The sequence below is a fragment of the Uloborus diversus genome, chromosome 9 (genome assembly GCF_026930045.1).
Source record: "Uloborus diversus isolate 005 chromosome 9, Udiv.v.3.1, whole genome shotgun sequence".
Taxonomy (NCBI): Eukaryota; Metazoa; Arthropoda; class Arachnida; order Araneae; family Uloboridae; genus Uloborus; species Uloborus diversus.
Window position 1 is genome coordinate 151132220 of NC_072739.1, and position 19375 is coordinate 151151594.

Sequence of the window (19375 nt, forward strand, 5' to 3'; positions counted from 1 at the left end):
TTCCCCCTTGTTTTGGCATTTGCAAAACTATTAATATCATTGTGCTCTAGGTTCTGAGGGAAATCATTATTTAATTGTAATTAGCATGATAAATGAAGGGGATTTTAGGCCCTTCTGAAATCTAAGAGGAAGGGCCTGTGCCCCACATGCCCCTGCGGTAATCAGGCTCTGGTACTAGTAGCCCTAGTTGGTGCAGCTGTACAGCATGATTTAGAAAGAAAAATTCAATGAAAACCTACCTAGGATGTTATCTTTAAACGCGTTTTACTCAAAACTTGAAATGTCCACTTGCATCCCTTTTGCTTCTCGCTGCCTCAGAAATCATCCAAAATGTTATTATTGTCATGTGGCAAATGCTACAAGTCTTAACGAAGCTATGATTTTGGAAAAGGAAACTCTGCTTCAGTGTTCATTCACTGGTCAGTCTTATCAGTACTTAAATCAAACTCGGCTCGTCACTTCATCTTTTTCCAAGGGACAAGGGGTCAAATGATATGTGCTTAACGCATATTATGTCGCAAAACAACAAGCACACCAACATGTATGTAAATACGAATACATAAGCGTTTTAAAGTCTGGTGGCAGTTGCTGCCGTGACGCGTGACCCCCCTAAATAACGGGCCTGCGTGCCAAAAAAGATACAGGCCACCAAGTACTAGTTGGTACTGGCAGCATTTTTAAAATTCGAATATGTACTTTTGTTGTCTTATCTTTTTGACTTTGGCGTCTTTGAAATCTTGTGTTTTAGTGTTGAGAATTTTTCCCCTATAAAAATATTGTTACAAATTCTGTAAATAGTAATTATTTTTGTGATTAATTTGTCGTAATCTAGCTAAATTTGGCGTTTATTTAATTATCTTTCATCTAAAATTATTGTAGCAACGTAACCTGTAAATAGTTTCTTGTAATGAATATACAGCCCCCGTACATTCTGCTGAAGTATACGGTCCCCTCATTTGTGAATGATAAAATTTGTGAATGAAAAGAAAGTACGAGAAGCATTTGGAATATTGTGGAAACTTTTCGATGTCTATAAATAGCCGTCCCGCATGATAAAAAGTCAGTTTCGATTGAGAATTTCTACTGAGAGTGTATTAGCTCTGTTTATTGCGAGGCATTTCGCTGTGTTTTTTTTCGTTTTTGGATGTAAATACGTGTGTAACCGTTGAGTTTACGGTGTTGATTGATATTTGCTTAATTGCTGATGATTAATTTAGCAGTTGTTGACGATCTTTCCTGTACATAGTGTAAATAAATCTCCTGTGGTTTTTCTCAAGAAACTGTGCCGTCCTTTCAAGAAAGTTGAAGCTGCACCGGAACCTTAAACAATATTGATATCCAACTAACTACCAAATAAGTCCAATGGATGAAGTTGACACGTTTTTTGATTCCGACTTTTTATCTATACACAAAATCTTTGATTTGTTTTTGGAACATTATTTTTTTGCGCTATGAAGGAACATATTAGATAATAGAACGCTCAAGGAAGGATAACTAGTCTCACGAAATTAATGTTCTAAGAAGGAAAATAGTATGCGCTTTTAGTTCTCGATGAACTTGTTTTATGTTGTGAAAGAGCAAAAAATCTTATGTTTGAATGATTGTTGAAATTTTGGCATATTTTCGTCCACATACATAAAAAAAAAAAGAGTCCTAGAATTTTTTTTTTCAACATGAGAGTTTTACTGATATATTTGTCCTTTTTCGGAATTTCACCCTTAGCTATTGAAGTAAATACATTTATTAATTGCTCTTGTGTCATCTACTGAATATATATTAGTCTCTTTTGAAACATCGCCCGAAAACGTGTTTTCTATGGCAAATTGATCTTGTTTGGCTTACTAGTTGTTTGGCGATGAATGGGTATGAATTTGGCGATTTCCGGCCATAGAAGCGGACGTCGGTCGAGTTTCCGGTCCGGAGGTTGACGAACGAATTTGTTTCACTTGCGGCGAACAAAAACGTTTATTTTTGTTGTTCCAGTGGCGGTAATGAACTGTTTTAATAGGATTCGGTAATGAACAAAAATGCTCGCCTCGAGCAGAATGGATACTTTTGGGCGTGATTAACCTGTTTCATATTTTTGCACATGAAAATGATAATGAGAGTAATGGAAAACGAGTCATTCTGCTGCGTAATAAATAAATAAATAAATAATAATAATAATAAACCGTTCCTGAAGCGGTTTGATGCTGGGTAATGTTTTAAAAATATTGTTTAGTATTTGTAAAACATAACTTAGTTGCTTTTATTACGTGATGTCACTTTGCATCAGGAACCAGGAGTAGGGCCGACTAGAGGCCATGTCAGACTAGTCGGAAACTAGGAGTACAGGGTTGCCAACTGCTCCGCATTTTGCGGAATAACTCGGAAAAAAAATAGCGAAACTCCGCATATTTTCCTCTGCATTTCCTGGTCGAACGTTTTCAATCATGACAGTGTTTAAAAATGTTTTTTATTTTTATGCTAGAGCTTAAAATGATTATCAAAGCTAAAAAAAAAGGTAAATTTCTTTTTATTGATTTTTATGCTAAATATCCAGCTGCTCCGCAAATTTTCAAAATGCTCCTCAAAATCTCCACAGATGCACCTTTAATTGTTTTTCCAAGCTTGGTAACCATGGGAGTAGTATAAGTTTCCTAAGCTTTATGGGTAAAAGAGGGGGGGGGGGGGGCTGGCGATCAAACTGACGGCCACTTGGCGGCCCTGATCAGGAACTAGAGCCAAAGCTGGCTCAGGAGCTGTGTCTTCTCTAGAGTTGGAGTTCTAAATGTTTTCCGGCTCCAGGACTCCTAGAGTTTTTTATTCCCTTTTTCTGTCCTTTAAATTTTCTTGGCTTAAAATCAAAGGTAGAAGGATTTTTGCAATTTCAGGGATGATTCTACAAAAGCAGATAACTTGTGTCTAGAAGATATATTTTAGTTATAATGATGCTTTAAATGGGATTGCGCAATACTAATTTACATTCTAATATCTAGTAATAATTTATGGCAAACTTATAGTACTTGTTATCTGAAATTCATTTTCATTTTTATAATTAAAATACTAATCTGAAGGATTTATCAGATAAATTTTTCCTAAAGAATGAACAAATAATTTAACTGATAATTAAATTAAATTTATATTTTCTTAATATTTGTACTGTGCTGTGAAAAGACTTTTGGTTCTTTAAATAATCTGTAAAAAAATCAGTTTTTTAAAAAGATCTGGAAATTAAAACTTTTAGTTAGTAGCCAGTGACTGGTACATTCTTTAAATTCGTAGCTATTTTTCATTTTCACTTTTACCAGGACTTACCTTTTTCCAATGAGAACATAAATGCAATTTTAAGCCACAATGCTTAAAATCCGGCAGAATGCGGATAAAAGGTTTGACATATAAGACCTGTTGCTTTATTATTGTATGCATATTTTTACAAAATAGAAAAAAAAGGGAAATTGAAACAAAAATATTGCTGAAATAATGAGACAAATCATTAAAAAAGAAATCATAAAGTATTGCTGCTATAGGTTGTTGGAATAAGTTATTAGGACAAATGCTTTCAAAATTACACTTGAAATTAACTTTCACAAAAAAGAAAGTGTGTGATCAGGGAAATAGAAAAAATAAAAACATGGTTCACATAAGCGCATAAAAATGCGATTTAGCTCACTATCTAATAATGACAGTATCATTTTGCAATCTTTGCGCTACTTTTGGTTGAAGATATTCTATTAGTTTGTGATTATGAAGCCAAATTTTTATATCAATAGATTCATTTTGGTTCTGTATCATAGAAAAAAAATATGTACATTTAAAATGTAGGTATATATTTAATAGGTAAAGTTAAAAAAATTCTTTAATTATAAATATTACTAGCTATATCCGAGCGCGTTGCTACGCCAACAAAAAAATACATCATTATACTGATTTTCATGACAATCGGTTGAACGGGGCAGAAGTTGCTACTCTGCAGTGCCACCTGGTGGCGAGTGGCTTCAATGAGCATATTATGCACCTTCTCCGTGGAAAAATGCATATATATAGCAATTTTCATAATAATCGGTCCAGGTATCAAGTGAAGCAGTGACTATACTCAAATTTTGTACTCACGCAGTTTACAAGATCAATCAATCGCTAAAAATATCAAATAGAAAAAGTTTTAAATCCCCCCGTTGCATGAAAAGCCATAAAACAATAAAGAAAGAATTTATTTGTTCAAACTCAAAAAAATGGCAACAGCTAACTTCTTATCAATGAGATCTTTAATTTCTGCAGCCGATAATTTTATTCGTATTTATTCAATGGATTGTGACTTAAATTGGAATAAAAAAGGAACTATCGATCGGATTTTTTTCGAACTGGTCTACAAACATTCCCAGTACCAAAAATAACAAACGGTGAAGGTTTCAGCCAAATCTGCCGGGTAGGTTTTGAGTTCATGGATGACATACAGACAAACATTCATTTTCAGCTAATACCGAAAATACCGGTTTTACCTCAGCAAATACCGGTATTACGAAATCGTTCGAAATACCGGTATTGCAATCACTAGTCAGGATAGTCAGGGAGGAAAAGCTTCTGTGGGATCCAAAACTTTAGGCCTCAAAAGTATGACACCTGGGGTTGGAAATCTAGAAGTCAAATCAAAATTTTTGCAAATAACTACCTCTTATTTATTTCTAACACTGCCTTACTGCCTATATCTATTAAAGAAAAAAAATTAATAAATAAATAAAAAAAGGTTCTGAAACAGAGGGGTACTACAGATGAAGTCAAACTAAGTTTCAGTGGTAAATATAGCGCTTTTGTATTTTAGAAACTCGCTTTGTAACATTTTTTTTTATTACGACTGTGCACTAGTATTTCTATTTACGAGACAAAAATAATGAAAGTGTAATAGTGAATAGATTTTCGCCTGTATAAAAATGAGTTAGCGAATTCCAAACTTCTTGCATGTTCTATTTAATTAAAAAATTGACTATTTAATTAAAAGGTTCAGTTTTGTTCTGTAAAGCCAAAAAAAAAAAAAAAAAAAAAATCTGAATCTTTTTTGCATCTGCAAACAAGAGGCATAGGTTAAGAAACTTAGTAGCTTCGAAGCTATGCACCAGTAAAACTTTTTTTTCAATTAATTAATTCTAATATAAGTATAAATTTAATTAAAATCTTAAATCTAAACGCTCACAGTGGCCGCATATGCGCTGTGCTTTTCCTCAACATCTCAGTAGATTTAAGATACCTTTAGGAAGGTCATTGCGTGTGGTTACCAAGGGTAAATCGGTTTCTACGCTAATTAGATCGTCTTTTTTTTTTTTTTTTTTGAAGAGTTTAATGGCTCTTCATGTAACAGAAGACGATCGTAAAACGCTAGTGCGAGACCGTTATTTTCCAAGAGATTTCTCCGCTGTGTAATTGGAAGCGACTCTCATCTGAGCTTGTCTGTGATTCGTATTTGAGTGTATGATAGTTGTCGTTCCAATTGAAAAAGACGTTTGTGTAAGCATCCTTCGCTTTCTTTTCGATCAAAGCATTTTGACTTTGTATCTAGCTCGTTTTTTTTTTTTCTTTCGAAAAACGGGAATGTTGTTGAATGTTGAGCTGAGTTTCTCGATGCTTTTCTGTAATCGAGACAGGTTAAAATCAGGTTGTAGAATTCAGGTTTCGATTAAGATATTTGGACCCTGTAGGAGTGTGCACAGAAATTTTGGGGTCCGCCACAAAGAAGTTTTACGCCCCCTCCATATTGTTTACCCCTATATTTCACATCTCATTTTTAAAATATTGGATCTCCTTCAGGCTCAGCCTGGGCCAACAGGTGTCCCTTCTCCCCCCCCCCCTGTGCACGCCCCTGGGGACCTGAGACAAACCCTTTTTCGAGGCCCTCTGTAGACGAACTTCATAAATGCAGAAATTCATGGGGCCCAAGCATTGAAGACTTCAGGAGTGCACCTGTGCTCAAAATATTTGTTGGGGGGGGGGGCAGAGCAACCCTCACCTTTACCAGAAGAAAAAAATTAAATAAACAAAGGAGAGAATCTCAGTTTTCTTCTTTTTTCTTAAATATAGTGAAACCTCGATTTTACGTTTCTCGGGGGGGGGGGGGGGTTAAAAACGTGAAATGCATAGAAAGCAAAAATCGATTAGATAAAACTAAAGCTAGTAAAGATAACTCTTTAAAAATGTGTAATATCTATATTTTACGAAAAGAACATTATTATATAATACCATTTTACATCATTTTAACATTTTGTTTATATTCGGGTGTTTAGGGGGAAAATAGTCCGTTGTATAACCAGAGGTGCCAATCCCCCTTAAGAGCAAGGACGCACCCCCCTCAATATCACAGAGACCCCTCCCTAAAAATTTCAATGGCGCAGTCTGCGCCATAACCTCCCTCCCCCAGGGGCGGCATTTCAGCATTTCGTTTGGGGGGTCGAGTTTCTTGAACATGAATTTCCTCAGAACGGTATAAAATACATATTGTTTAACAAGAACTGATAATTAAATGATTTTAATGTTAAGAATAATTAGGTTTGTAAAGAACAATTAAAATTTTTTCGACCGAAGCTTTAAATTTGTTTTGTTATAAGTTATCTCACAAAATATCTCGGTACTAGTTTTTATTTTTTAGTAAAGTTTTAATCTGCTATTTTTGGAGTCAGGAAGAACAGAAAATTTTGTAACTATAGTTAATCAATATCCAATGACTTAATTTATTGCCAGTATAGCTAAAGAGGAAGGTCTTTCTTTCCCTCATTGCGCTTCGAAGGCAATTCTCTAACCTCCTGAGACACGAAAGTCAAAATTGGTTGACGTTCAGTTCTCCTACAACTTTCTGGTTGTGTGCGTAGTTTTTTACACCGATGAAGAGGCTCCATTATTGTAGCCTTGAAATAGCTATATGCTGTTTTTTCGTGTAAATTTGTGCTTTATTTACATCGGTTTTTCAATTTGATCACGGAAGTCATCTTTCAAATGACTGACCTGATTGAAACAGTCAAAAAACAATGGAAGCAAGAAAGTTATGTCAAAAAAGCACATTTCCTTTAGATTCCTCTCTTTAAAATAACCAAGAAAGCTTTTTAAATAGGCTAGTATTTATTTTGTGTCATTAAAAAGTATAATCACAATTCACAAAACAATTCCTCTTCCCTCATGCTATTGCTTATAAGTGTAATATTTTCTTTTTCGCTTTCTATAACCGACCTACATAATATTGAAGTTAAGACCAATAATAAATATATCTCATTAAATCCTGTCTCAATTTCTTGAGAAACTGAATTGATCAGTTTATTCAAAATATTGATTTAATATTTTTTCAATTGTCAATCCAAGAATTGAGATTAGCGAATTAAAATTTTTATGATAGAGTGTAGCATTTATCAAAAAAACGCTCCGCAGTATAAATAAAGTAAACAAAAAATTCAGACAAAGGAATACATATTAAAATGCATCGAATTTTTTATCAATGAAAAGGTCGCTTTCCAGTAATTCTTCCAGGGGGCTTTTAAAACTCTTGAAGACCATCTTGTGTCACTCAGAGATTGTCAAGTAAAGAGCCTCAAGATACATTTGTTGATGTGAAAGTATTTTTTGATGTGAGATGTTTTTCAAAAATAGCATATTTTTAGAAAAAGTTCCCATGAAAGCATATGATACACCGAGTTGCTAAAATGTGTTTCTAGTACATGGCGTCAATGAACACTTACTAGCTGAACATTAAGTTATAATATGAGCATAAAAATTTATGTAAAATGACATGGAATTTACGCGTAAAAATTGCACAGACTCTACACTGTACGGGTATCTCATACAAGATGCTCCATCATAACATAAATTACTCAATTTTGAAATATTTAACCCATATGAAGAGATTACTTCTTTAGTTAAGGCAAACACTTATCCTCCATCAGTTTTTTCTGTTCTGAAAATTCAGGCAAATGATTTTATAAGTTATCTAAATTGAATTTTACCATTTTATATTATTCTTAGTGAAAAATTTGGGGGTGCAACCGCCCCCTTTCGCACCCCCTATTTGCCGCCCCTGCCCCCCCCCCCCCCGTCACCAAGGTGGGCATCCCCGGTATAACCGGATGGAGCAGTAGCATTTCTGTTTTCATCAGCGTGAATTAGCTTTAATAAAGCTCGAAAGGAAAAATACTGCTGATTTCAAAACATTGTTTTTTTTTTTTCCTTTTCAGGGAAAATGTAAAATGCGGGAAATTCAAAAATTACAAACTTTTCATCCGTGTTAAATTAGACAGAACAGAAAAAATGAACTTGACGAAAAAACGTATAATGTGGGAAAACGTAGATTCGAGGGATGTAACATCGGGGTTTCACTCTAATATATTCGATCGTAAACATTTTAGTCATTCGAGAGCTCTTAAAAATCGAAGGCCCTTGGCCTAGTTGACCTATTTGGTCAACTAGACCCTGGTAGGATGAGTAACTTCAAGTTGGACAATTTCGAGTTGACCCTTCTAATCTTAACTGATAGTCACAAAGATTGGCATAGGCTCATTTAATAATTGCTATCAGTGTATGAGTTTTTGATCAATAAATATAAATGAGGAAAAGGATGTCATTGTTTTTTTCTCTTATGAGTTAGCATACAGTTTATTCGTGAAAAATCTCATGATAATCAAGAATTCTATTGGAATAAAATTATCTTTTTTTTTGGGGGGGGGGGAACAATTAAAAAACTTTGTAAATCTTTCGAAAAATTTCTCACAAGTATCATTTTCATGTAAGAATTATTTTTTTTGTAGACTAAAGAAAGATTTTTTCTCATTCAATACTTGTAAGTTCATGGTGTGTATGATAAATAAATGTTATGTTACACATTATATTACTGGCCTCTGTTTATAAAATCAATTATCCTTGCATAAAATCACGGAGCGGATGTTTTGCATACTGTTCATCATGCAAGCATTGTAAATGTGCAATTTATTGAGGTACTCCCCCCTTATCGCAAAGACCTCCCAAAGCAAGAGCCCCCCTTAAAACAAGCCCCTTCCTAAAAATTTCAATCGCGCACTCTGCGCCATGACTCCCCCTCCAAGGTGTGGACACCCCTACAATTTATCATCATTAGAAATCTCTTAGATCCCCCCCCCCCCATTTATATCCCAAATGTAATAAGGGACAAAGAACATAAAAATGCATGGCATATAATGTGTGAATATGAATAATACATTTATTGTGATATAATTTATTTTGTACTCCAAATTACTTTCTTGTTAGCGATTAAACAATCTTCTGAACATATTCTTGGTTTTCTAAAAAGTTGCCCAACTTTCTTTTGAGCTTTTCAGTTGCTTTCTGTTAATATTTTTTTAAACACAAATCCTGAAAGCGTTTTAAAACTTGACACATGTTTTGGCTTATTTACACACAAACGAATTTATGGTGTTATATTTTGTTTATTTATTTTTGAATTAAAAAATGAACTGTGCTGAATGTACAATAAAATAGATATTTTACTCTTTCTAGTTCAAAATTTCGGATTTTTTTAAGGTAGGTTTTTTTTTTTTTTTTTTTTTTTTTTGTGGGTTTTAAACCAAACGAGTTGATATGTGCATCACATGACTTTCTTTTACTCCAATTTAATGTCATTTTCTCATTATTGGCAGTTTTAACATGATTCAATAGTTTACTCTCTAAATATCACCAACAGTGGCCAAATTGAAACCAGATTTTTTAAAAAAAAAACAATAAATAAAAAAAATCGCCAAATTTGTCACCAAGTTGGTGACGAATTTTGGCGACCAAAAGAAAATTATAACACCACTTGAGTTTACATCGAAATTAACAATGTTTTTCCCTCAAAAAGGGGCAAAAGACCCCCTTTGGAGCATACGAATGCAATCAAAAAAGAAGGTGCACAACTAGACCTCACTAGGAGTCTACGTACCAAATTTCAACTTTCTAGGACATTCCATTCTTGAGTTATGCGACATACATACACTCATACGCACATACATACGTACATACAGACGTCCCGAGAAAACTCGTTGTAATTAACTCGGGGATCGTCAAAATGGATATTTCGGGTGTCTGTACGTTCCTAGGCACATATCCACGTGTGATCGGGTTGAAAAAAAAAAAAAAAAAAAAAAACTCAACGTTCATTTGGGGGTGAGCAAAATGGAAATAAAGACCGATTTTTGGGTGAAAATTTTTTCGCGAATACAATACTTCCTTTTTTGTAAAAGGAAATAAAAAGTAATGTGATTTGATAATAAAAAAACTTCGCTCAATAGTTTAGTAATATTTTGAACATATGCAAACTCTTTTGCATTAATGTATATTCCTAGTTGCAGTAAAAGTTTCATTCTTGTCGTCAGGCAGGGTCCAACAAATTCCGGGTGTAGGGGCGGCGAAAAAAGTACCTTGACGACTAGTTTTTTCAGAAGCAACGTTCCGCTGAGTTTTTCTTGGACTTTTAAGAAATAATTTGCTTAGTGCCAAAAGATTTTTCCTGGCTCTTAAGATTTAAAAAAAAAAAAAAAAAAAAATCGGTCTCTGCTCATCTTCATATAGTAGTTATGTAAATTAAACTTACAACTTTTGATTAAAAGTTTTTACTAGATTAGGTTAATATTACAAATGACAGGGGTGTCCACCCCCCAAGAGCAAGTGCGCACCCCCTCCCCCTAATCGCCACAAAAACCTCCAAGAGCGAGAGCCCACCTAGAAAAAGAAAAACATACCCCTCAAAATACCACCCTGAAAATTTTAATCCCGCAATCTACACCATGACCCCCCCCCCCACTTAGGTGGGCGCCTCTGAATTAGGCATTGCCTTACATTTAAACAAAATATGTATCTGTTTTACAGAATGGAATATTGGTAATTATTATGCTCAAGTTAGTCATAATTTTAAAATTTTGGTCAGTATTTAGCCAATATTTTATAAATTTTGGCCAGTAAAGTTAGTATTTTGTACCTTCCAAACAGTTTTACAGATAATGTTCCAAATTAGTTGAAATGACTGTAGTGGAACTTCGTTATAAAAATTCTATTTTATAACATACGTATATAATTTCATTTCGATGCATGGAAGAAGTTGCTAGCTTGTAATTCCAAAACATGATGTAACAACATCTTTGGCAAATTCGATTTTCGAAATTCGAATTTTTCGCTTCATACTTCGAACTAACGCGAAATTCCGGCATTTTTACATCTTTGACTAAAATCTTAAATTCTTTTTGCTAGGTTAGTTGAAGATACAACATCTGCCATGCATTATATCCTCCTTCTCCTCACCACCACCCTCTTTTCTCTTCAATCTCGATCCGGATTCCTATCGCTTTTTATGTTATGTTTTTATGAAACAAATTTTTACAATAAGACGCTCTTCTGCATTTTCTTCTTTTCAATGTTTGAACTGTTAAATGCTTTGAACTTTTTGGAAGTTAAATTTATTCGTTCTCTTCTATCGCGATTTCGGATCGAGGGCGTCACGGCTGATCACACCGTAAAAGGATTTTCTGTGCCACACATTAAATTCCGGCACCCGTAAAGATGAGCTCTTTGGCTTAAAATTTCTGTCTGTAGACATTCATGGCGGTTCTGATCAAGTCTAGTTTCTACTATGGCAGCTATTCCGTCCGGCACTCCAAATCGTTCTTTGCTATCTTTCGCAAAAGTGAGTGGTGAATTCAATATTACTTTATTAATTTAGAGCTCCTTTGGTTTATAGTTCAAAATCAGAGATCAAAAATAAATTATTAGTGTTTAGAATTAGTTTTATTTTCTTTTTTACTTGCGGTTTTTAAAACGTAAGATCTTTAAAAAGAAAATAGAGAAAGAAAAAAAAATTAATTTGAATTTTGACATCTTGAATTCAAATTATGTTTTTCGCAATCACGAGTGTGTGTATGTAGGCGTGTGTGTTTGTGTGTGGGGGGTATGTGTGTTTGTGTGTAGGGGATATGTGTATGTGTGTGTAGGCATGTGTGTTTGTCTGTGTGCTGGTATAAGTGTGTGGGTAGTTGTGTGTATAAATGTGTGTGTAGGGGGGGGGGATGTGTATATGTGTGTAGGCATATGTGTTTGTGTCTGTGTGCAGGCATGAGTGTGTGGGTAGTTGTGTGTACATGTTTCTGTGTGTGTATGTGTAGGTGCATATGTGTAGGTGTATGTGTGTGTGTGTGTGTGCGTGTGCGTGTGTAGTTGCGTATGTATGCGTGTGTGTGTAGGACATGGGTGCAACCCGGAGACGGCTTTCGCTATAGGAGCAGCATCGTGAGGAGCCGGTCGACGGTGATGGTGCGGAGGGTGGTGGTGGGAAAACAAAATGATAGGACATCAAAAACAGTCAAATGAGAACAATAAGCAATCGTGATTGCTCAAAAAAAAAAAAGCAATTGTTTGATGAATTGAAAGTTATTACTGCCAAATGATTCAAAAATAATTTTGTGTTCATGTTCATACATTTTTTTTAATACGCATGAGGACCCTGATTTTGCTGACTATACAGTTCCATACAATTGGTATAGCAAAATACGCCCTTAAAAAGGGGGGCGGGGACTTTTTAAATAAAACAAAGAAATTCTTGCAATTGAACAAAAACCCTATTTTAAACATTATTTATTTCTGAAATTTGTGTAGCATTTTACTTAGCTGTGTTTATTGAGAAAATTTGAAGCGCCATTATTATTAGTGTGAAGTGTTCGAGTTACGTTATAAAAAGCAAACTTTTTGAAAAATTTCCAACAAAAAGTAAATAGAATAGTTTTTTAAATTTTAAACAGGGGGGAAATATAGAAAATCACCGTAAAATGTTTTTTTTTAAAAATTATTATTGCTCTGAAATGACCCCCCCCCCCCCCTCGCTCCTCTACACACTTTTGAAAAGTGAGTCCAAAATATTAGAATGTGATTAACGAGTGATGAAAACGAATTGCTCTATATTGGACGATCACAGATGTGAGAGGTGTGTCCTGTAAATGTTTTATAAGATTAGTTTTGTTTATTTATTCTGTTCCATTTGAATTTTCGTAAACGTGTATAAAAACATTTTTCCTGTACAAACCCTATGCTGCTCGCATACAATTTATTTTCTACTGGGTCAGTGAACCTATGATTGCGTGAACGACTCGACTCGCGTTGCCATCTGTCACATGAAATGTGGAAATACTGAACGCCCTTGCATAAAATGTACTGTTCATCCATGTTTACGCGAATTTTATGCCATTTTGCGCTAACCTCAAAAGTTTCTGGTTCACTTCCGTTCGAAGCACTTTTTTCTCGAAAGAACTAACACTTTGAGCTTACAATTATTTTCTAACAGAGATTCTTTCAGATGAGGATGATGTGGTCACAGAAAAGGACACAGTAAAAGCATTTCTAAAAAAACATTTATTCTCTTTAAAATCCCAAAAATTGCTTGAGAGGTTGTATTTTATTCTCTGTAACGATTAGGGATGGCAGCAGTACGAAAATGGCTTTTTCTGCTGTCTCAAATTTCTTATTCAAATCTCCCCTATTTTTTAACTCAAAAATGGGAATTTTCGTAAAATTTAAATTTTTTAATAAAATTTCTGAAGCAGTCAGTTCTTCCTTTTCGCTGAGGTGTTCAATCTTCCTTTTGTAAAATATTTAAATTCATTTTTGAATGGCTAAACACGTTTTTTTTTCTGCCCTCGATAAGCGGTGTCGACAAATGGAGACATCGCTCATCCACGGCAGGAAAAAAAAAAAAAAAAAAAAAAAAAAAAAGAAAAAAAAATTAATTTGAATTTTGTTATCTTGAATTCAAAATTATGTTTTTCGCAATCACGAGTGTGTGTGTATATGTAAGCGTGTGTGTTTGTGTGTGTGTGGGGGGGGTATGTGTGTGTGTGTGTGTGTGTGTGTAGGCATGTGTGTTTGCGTCTGTGTGCAGGCATGAGTGTGTGGGTAGTTATGTGTAGGTGTGTAGGTGTGTGGGGGGGGGGGTATGTGTGTGTAGGCATATGTGTTTGTGTCTGTGTGCAGGCATGAGTGTGTGGGTAGTTGTGTGTATGTGAATGTGTAGGTGTGTGTGTGTATGTGTTTGTGAATGTGTGCAGGTGTATGTATGTGCGGGTAGGTGTATATATGTATATGTGTGTAGGTGCGTGTATGTATGCGTGTAAGTGTAGGATATTGATGAAAACCTGGAGACGGTTTTCGCTAGAGGTGCTGCATTGTGAGGAGCCGGTCGACGGGTGATGCTGCGGACGGTGCTGGTGGGAAAAATCAAAGGAACGTCAAAAACAGTCAAATGAAAGCAATAAGCAATCGTGATTGCTCAAAAAAAAAAAAAAAAAACTTTTTTGACTGCAAAATCTACGTCTAGATGAGGAATTAAACCCACTAATCATGTTTCTTCGCTATTTTTCAAAAATTTTAATGTCTCGCTTTGGAAAAGACACCCAAAATGCTCGTCATTTGAAGAATAAAATTAAAAAATTTTAAGCTCTTGAAGTATATATTAGTGAAGTATTATAATTTTCGCCAGAATCAAATGAAAATAGGCGGCTCGTACGAGGTGTCAGGCGGGGGGGGGGGGGGGGACTTCCCCCTTACTTCCAAAAGTAAAGGGGCTTTGCCGCTCCAGTTTTTTTAAGCTCAGAATTAACGGTCGGTCGAAAAGTGATCTATTCACGTGTTTAAAGAAAGAAAAATTGTCTTAATAAGTGCTTGTTTTATACTGCTTTTCTTCCGTTAATACCTGGTAAAAATCAAAATGGAGCTTTGGTTTGGAAGGGCTGTGTGTCGAGGGGGGGGGGGGGGTAAGACATCTGTTCCGGATTTTTGAGTCCGGTTCTTGAATTTTTGAAAAGAATGTGACTTGTCAATATAATGGCGTAAAAATTCAGTTACCTAATTTTTGAAAAAGGAAAGTTTGACTTAAGGGCGCTGCTAACCAAATCTGCCCCCTCCCCCCCAATACCTCCCTTGACCGCCCATTTTTTTGATGCACCAGCCGCCTATGCAAAAAACAATTGCATTTATATTTTTTCCTATTTAGAATGCCATGTTGTTGTTGTGTATCATTATTTTACTCCAAGTGGAACTACACCATTAAATTGCAAAAAGACGGAAGTCATAACTTCCGATGTATGTGTCAAATGCTTCCCTTGTATTTAGAACAATGAGTTGTATATAAACACTTTTCATCTTCAACAGTGAGCCGATTGTCCAACAGAGTATGGATTCAGGCATTCAAGAGTTAGGCAGGGGTGCCCACCTAAGGGGGAGGGGGAGAGTCATGGTGGAGACTGTACCATTAAAATTTTTAAAAGGGGGGGGGGATTTTTAGGGGTTTTTTTTTTTTTTTTTTTTGGGAGAGGGCTCTGACTTTTGGAAGGCCCTCGTGGTATTGAGGCAAGGGGTGCGCACTTGCTATTGGGGAGGGGGGCACCCCTGGGTAAGAAAATTTCCTAAGTCATTCATTTCATTAAAATACCTAAGAACTACTTTCTTGTCTGCCTAAAGTGATCTAACATCGCTTTCACGAAGCAGATTTCGTGCGCCGATCTGTTTTTACTCCTCGTTCTAACTGTTCTTGCAACAAGGAAAGATTTTTCCTCCTCATTTTCTCTAGCTAGGAACTTCCTGTGGCTTTAAATATCAATTTCCTATCTGACCGATTTCATGTATGTAAGGCAAGGCAGAAAATAAAGCTTTTCAATCAATTTATGCTGTTTGACCACGGATTGTATGTAATCTGGCAGTCTGCCAAGTAAAGACGATTTCATCTGACGCAATCTAGCAGGGAAGATCGGAAAATAGCGATGGGATATTGATACACGCGTTTCATAATGTCACTAGTGCCTTATTCATTCATTGCATTCTCAGAAATAAAGTAATGGGAAACAAAAATAGTTACCATGGAAACAACAAAAAGAAAATAAAATATTTTTATTTCGTTCAGGAACGTAAAAGCAAAATGGTAAGCTCAAAACTTTGTTGTGAATAAATAAATCGATTAACTTTTGCCGTGAGAATAGAGATCGAATCTACTTTAGTTTTAAAAATGTTGCTGCGAGCAAATTTTCATTTTTACAAAACTAAGGCTAAATAATAGAGATGCAAAAGTGCACATCTGAAACAAACCAACTAATACCCCTATAAAATAATAGTGTTACAAATCCTGTAAATAGTAATTATTGTAGTAACGTAACCTGTAAATAGTTTCCCGTAATGAATATACAACCCCTTAACATATGGCTAAAGTATACGAACCCCCTATTTCTTTTTTGTTCATTGATAAAATTTGATAACGGTTTACTATTTTCTAGAAGCGTTTGGAATATTTGAGAGATTTTTTTCGGTGTGTATATAAACCGTTACGCTGGATAAAGAGTTGAGTTTCGATTGAGAATTTGTTCTGAGAGTGTATTAGCTCTGTTTATTGCGAGGCATTTCGCTGCGTTGTTTTCGTATTTGGAAGTAAATACGTGTGTAAACGGTCAGTTTACGGTGTTGTGTGATAATTGCTTAATTGCTGATGAATAATTTAGCAGTTGTTAACGATTTCTCCTGTACATAGTGTAAATAAAGCTCCTGTGTTTTTATCAAGAACTGTGTCTTCATTTCACGAAAGTGGAAGTCGCGCCGGATCCGTTACAATAGATACGTCCATTTTCGCCTATAAACCGGATATTAGCCTTTCCATGTAATCGATGGTCAAACTGTACTTTTTTTTTTCTTTACATGACTTGGATGGAATGTTTGAGGTATTGAAATTTAGGCTTTGAATTCTTTTTGACTTTCTATGTTGTTGTTCTAAAATAATCTCTGCTATTATTCTGGAAGGTTAACAGTTAAAGATTTTATTGGTACTTTCCTGTTGGGGATTGGCTCTCAGACGAGATAATCCTCTGGTAACAATATTCGAATATTCCCTGTAGTTTTTACTATTAAGCTCTGATAGATTGATTTTCACTTCTTATTTCTACAAGGTTACGAATGTTTTTTCAGTACTTATTTTAGCCCTTTCTTTTTTTTTTAATAAAAACATTTGCACCAAGCATTTTTAACCCAAATGCTGTGCTACTTTTTTTATGACGTATTTTAATTTTAGTGCATTCTACTTCAAAAATGTGAGTGATTGTAAAACTACGTCTCAGAAATGATGGTTGACCATTTTTAGACCTATTTCTACGTTTTCTACTCGCTGTCAATGTACGCTTTTGAATCATTATGTCATGTGACAATGCTATTGAAGCTTAAAAATAGGACTTCTTTGTGTACTCTTCATTGATGGTTTGTAGATCAAACAAGAAGCAAGCGCTCTGTTTCCGCTTAAGCAGCAGACACACCGACTTTCAAAAATCCCAAACTGGGCCAGGTGATATTACTCATAATATCTACGCACTAGACGAGTATGGTTAATTGATGGTTATTTCATATGGTTATTTTATACTCAGACTACCTGGGCTCGATCGCTGGTATGGGCACGAACGTCACTTTGCCAGCATTTTAAAGCAGTCCTTAATCTCTAAAGTAAAAGGTAAGGAATTGTTAGGAAAAAGTGGAGAATCATTTTTGAATTTGAATAGGTAATGATGAGGAAACCGGAAACAAGTTTGCAAGTTAGGAAAGAGCGTTACCAACGTTTTCCCTTGGAGAGCAAATGCTCCTTTTGGAAACTTCCTTGCGTTGTATGTGTACCGGTTGCTCCAATTTAGTTAGCTACTGGTGTAGTCGTCAGTTTTCTTCTGGTTAGGGAGATCTTTTGTTTTTAATGACATATATAATTCTTACGTGTATACAGGGTGTCTCAATTCAACGTTTTAGAACTCCCAAGAGGTGTTGGGTGCATCCTGACAACTTGAAATCATATAGCAATTCGAGGTCGGAAATGTTCTCTTGAAGCGGTGACATACACATAAAGAGACTAAGTGAAAAACTTTTTTAATAATACATGTAAAAAAGAAAAAGGTACGTTGGTCAAAATAAGTGTTTTCAACCCGCTACCATGCACACCTCACATCTTCTGCACATGGAACTCCAAGCAGTCTGGAATACATTCAGTAAGTTACCACCCTATAGCCAGAGGGCAAAGGCAGAAATACATGAAATACACTGCCAGCTCAGTCAATTCCAGCCGAGGACTGCAGTTTCGTGCTTATTAGCACTCACCAGCCAGGCATAGGAGTGACTGAACTGGAGGTGGAAAACCTCTTAAGGAAGCCAAGAGTGCAGACAAACTGGTAGCTAATACAGAATAAGCACTGACCAGACGAGTGACCGAAACAAAGGTTCGGTTCAACTCGAATATTGAAGGCAAGGCAGGTATATTCAGTAAGTTACTGCCGCATGGACGGTATGGGCGGTAACTTACTGAATAGTAACTTATTCTTAGGAGTTCTGAAAGATTTAACTGAGACACCCTGTATGCACTTACGTACCAGGATTGGCAATACAGCTTTAAAATAAAGGGTTCTCCGAACCCGCTTGCTGAATCCCAGTAGTTATCGCTTATGTTTTGCAGCAAATTTCAAAAACGTGTTGTATGAAATAAGTGCATAGTTTGGCATCCCTAATATAATTATTCTTTTCTCTTTGCAGAAACTATGTCCATGACAAATGGCACCTCTGCTGAAGGCAGCAACGGACTCACCTGGCACGTGGGCCTCCTGAACACTCGCTACAAGTACCTGACGGCAGAAACTTTCGGTTGCAAAGTGAATGCGAACGGGGTCGCCCTCAAAAAGAAGCAGCTCTGGTGCTTGGAGCCGTTCTTGGGCGGAGACGCTGACGAGGAAGCCGTTTGCCTGAAGAGTCATCTGGGCAAGTACCTGGCTGTGGATCAGTTCGGGAACGTCACATGTGATTCCGAGGAACGGGACACGGGGGCCAAGTTCAAGGTGGTTGTCCATGAAGATGGCCGATGGGCACTCAAGAACGTTGCCAGAGGATACTTCCTGGGAGCAAGTGACGATAAGTTGCTTTGTTCTGCCAAGGCACCTGGTGATTCAGAGTTGTGGACCGTTCATCTGGCCGCTCGCCCACAGGCAAGTCTTTGGAACTGTCTTTAGCCAAACACCTCAGTTTTTACGATATTAAGTAGACTACATAAAACATAGATAGCTAGTACGCCATATTTTTAATCCTTTATAGGAGCATTTTTGTCTAGTGGGACATTAAATTGTTTTCCTGTGTAAAATTGTTTTAACGTAAGACATTCATTTAGGGCACTGAGCAAAATGAAATTAGTGTTCAGTGTATTTCTTCGGCTTTAGTACCAGATAATTTTGCGATAGTGAAATTGTAAACTACGGACATTTAAAAAAAAAGTTCACTAACTAAATTAGAATTTTTGTCTAGCATCATATTATTTCCGACATCTAATGGTTGGTTAATTGGTTTCATCTAATTTAGAAGTGGTAAAATTGTTTTAACTATGGAG

The 19375-nt window shown here is 35.8% G+C and overlaps 1 protein-coding gene across 1 annotated transcript in view; it reads left to right on the plus strand.

Moving 5' to 3' along the window:
- LOC129229261 (protein singed-like) overlaps positions 1–19375 on the plus strand; it is a 79176-nt gene that overhangs the window by 39577 nt on the left and 20224 nt on the right. The window contains exon 2 of the mRNA XM_054863531.1: positions 18535–18980. Coding sequence (XP_054719506.1) covers positions 18540–18980 — 441 coding nt within the window. The 5' untranslated portion in view covers positions 18535–18539. The remainder of the gene's footprint in view (positions 1–18534; positions 18981–19375) is intronic.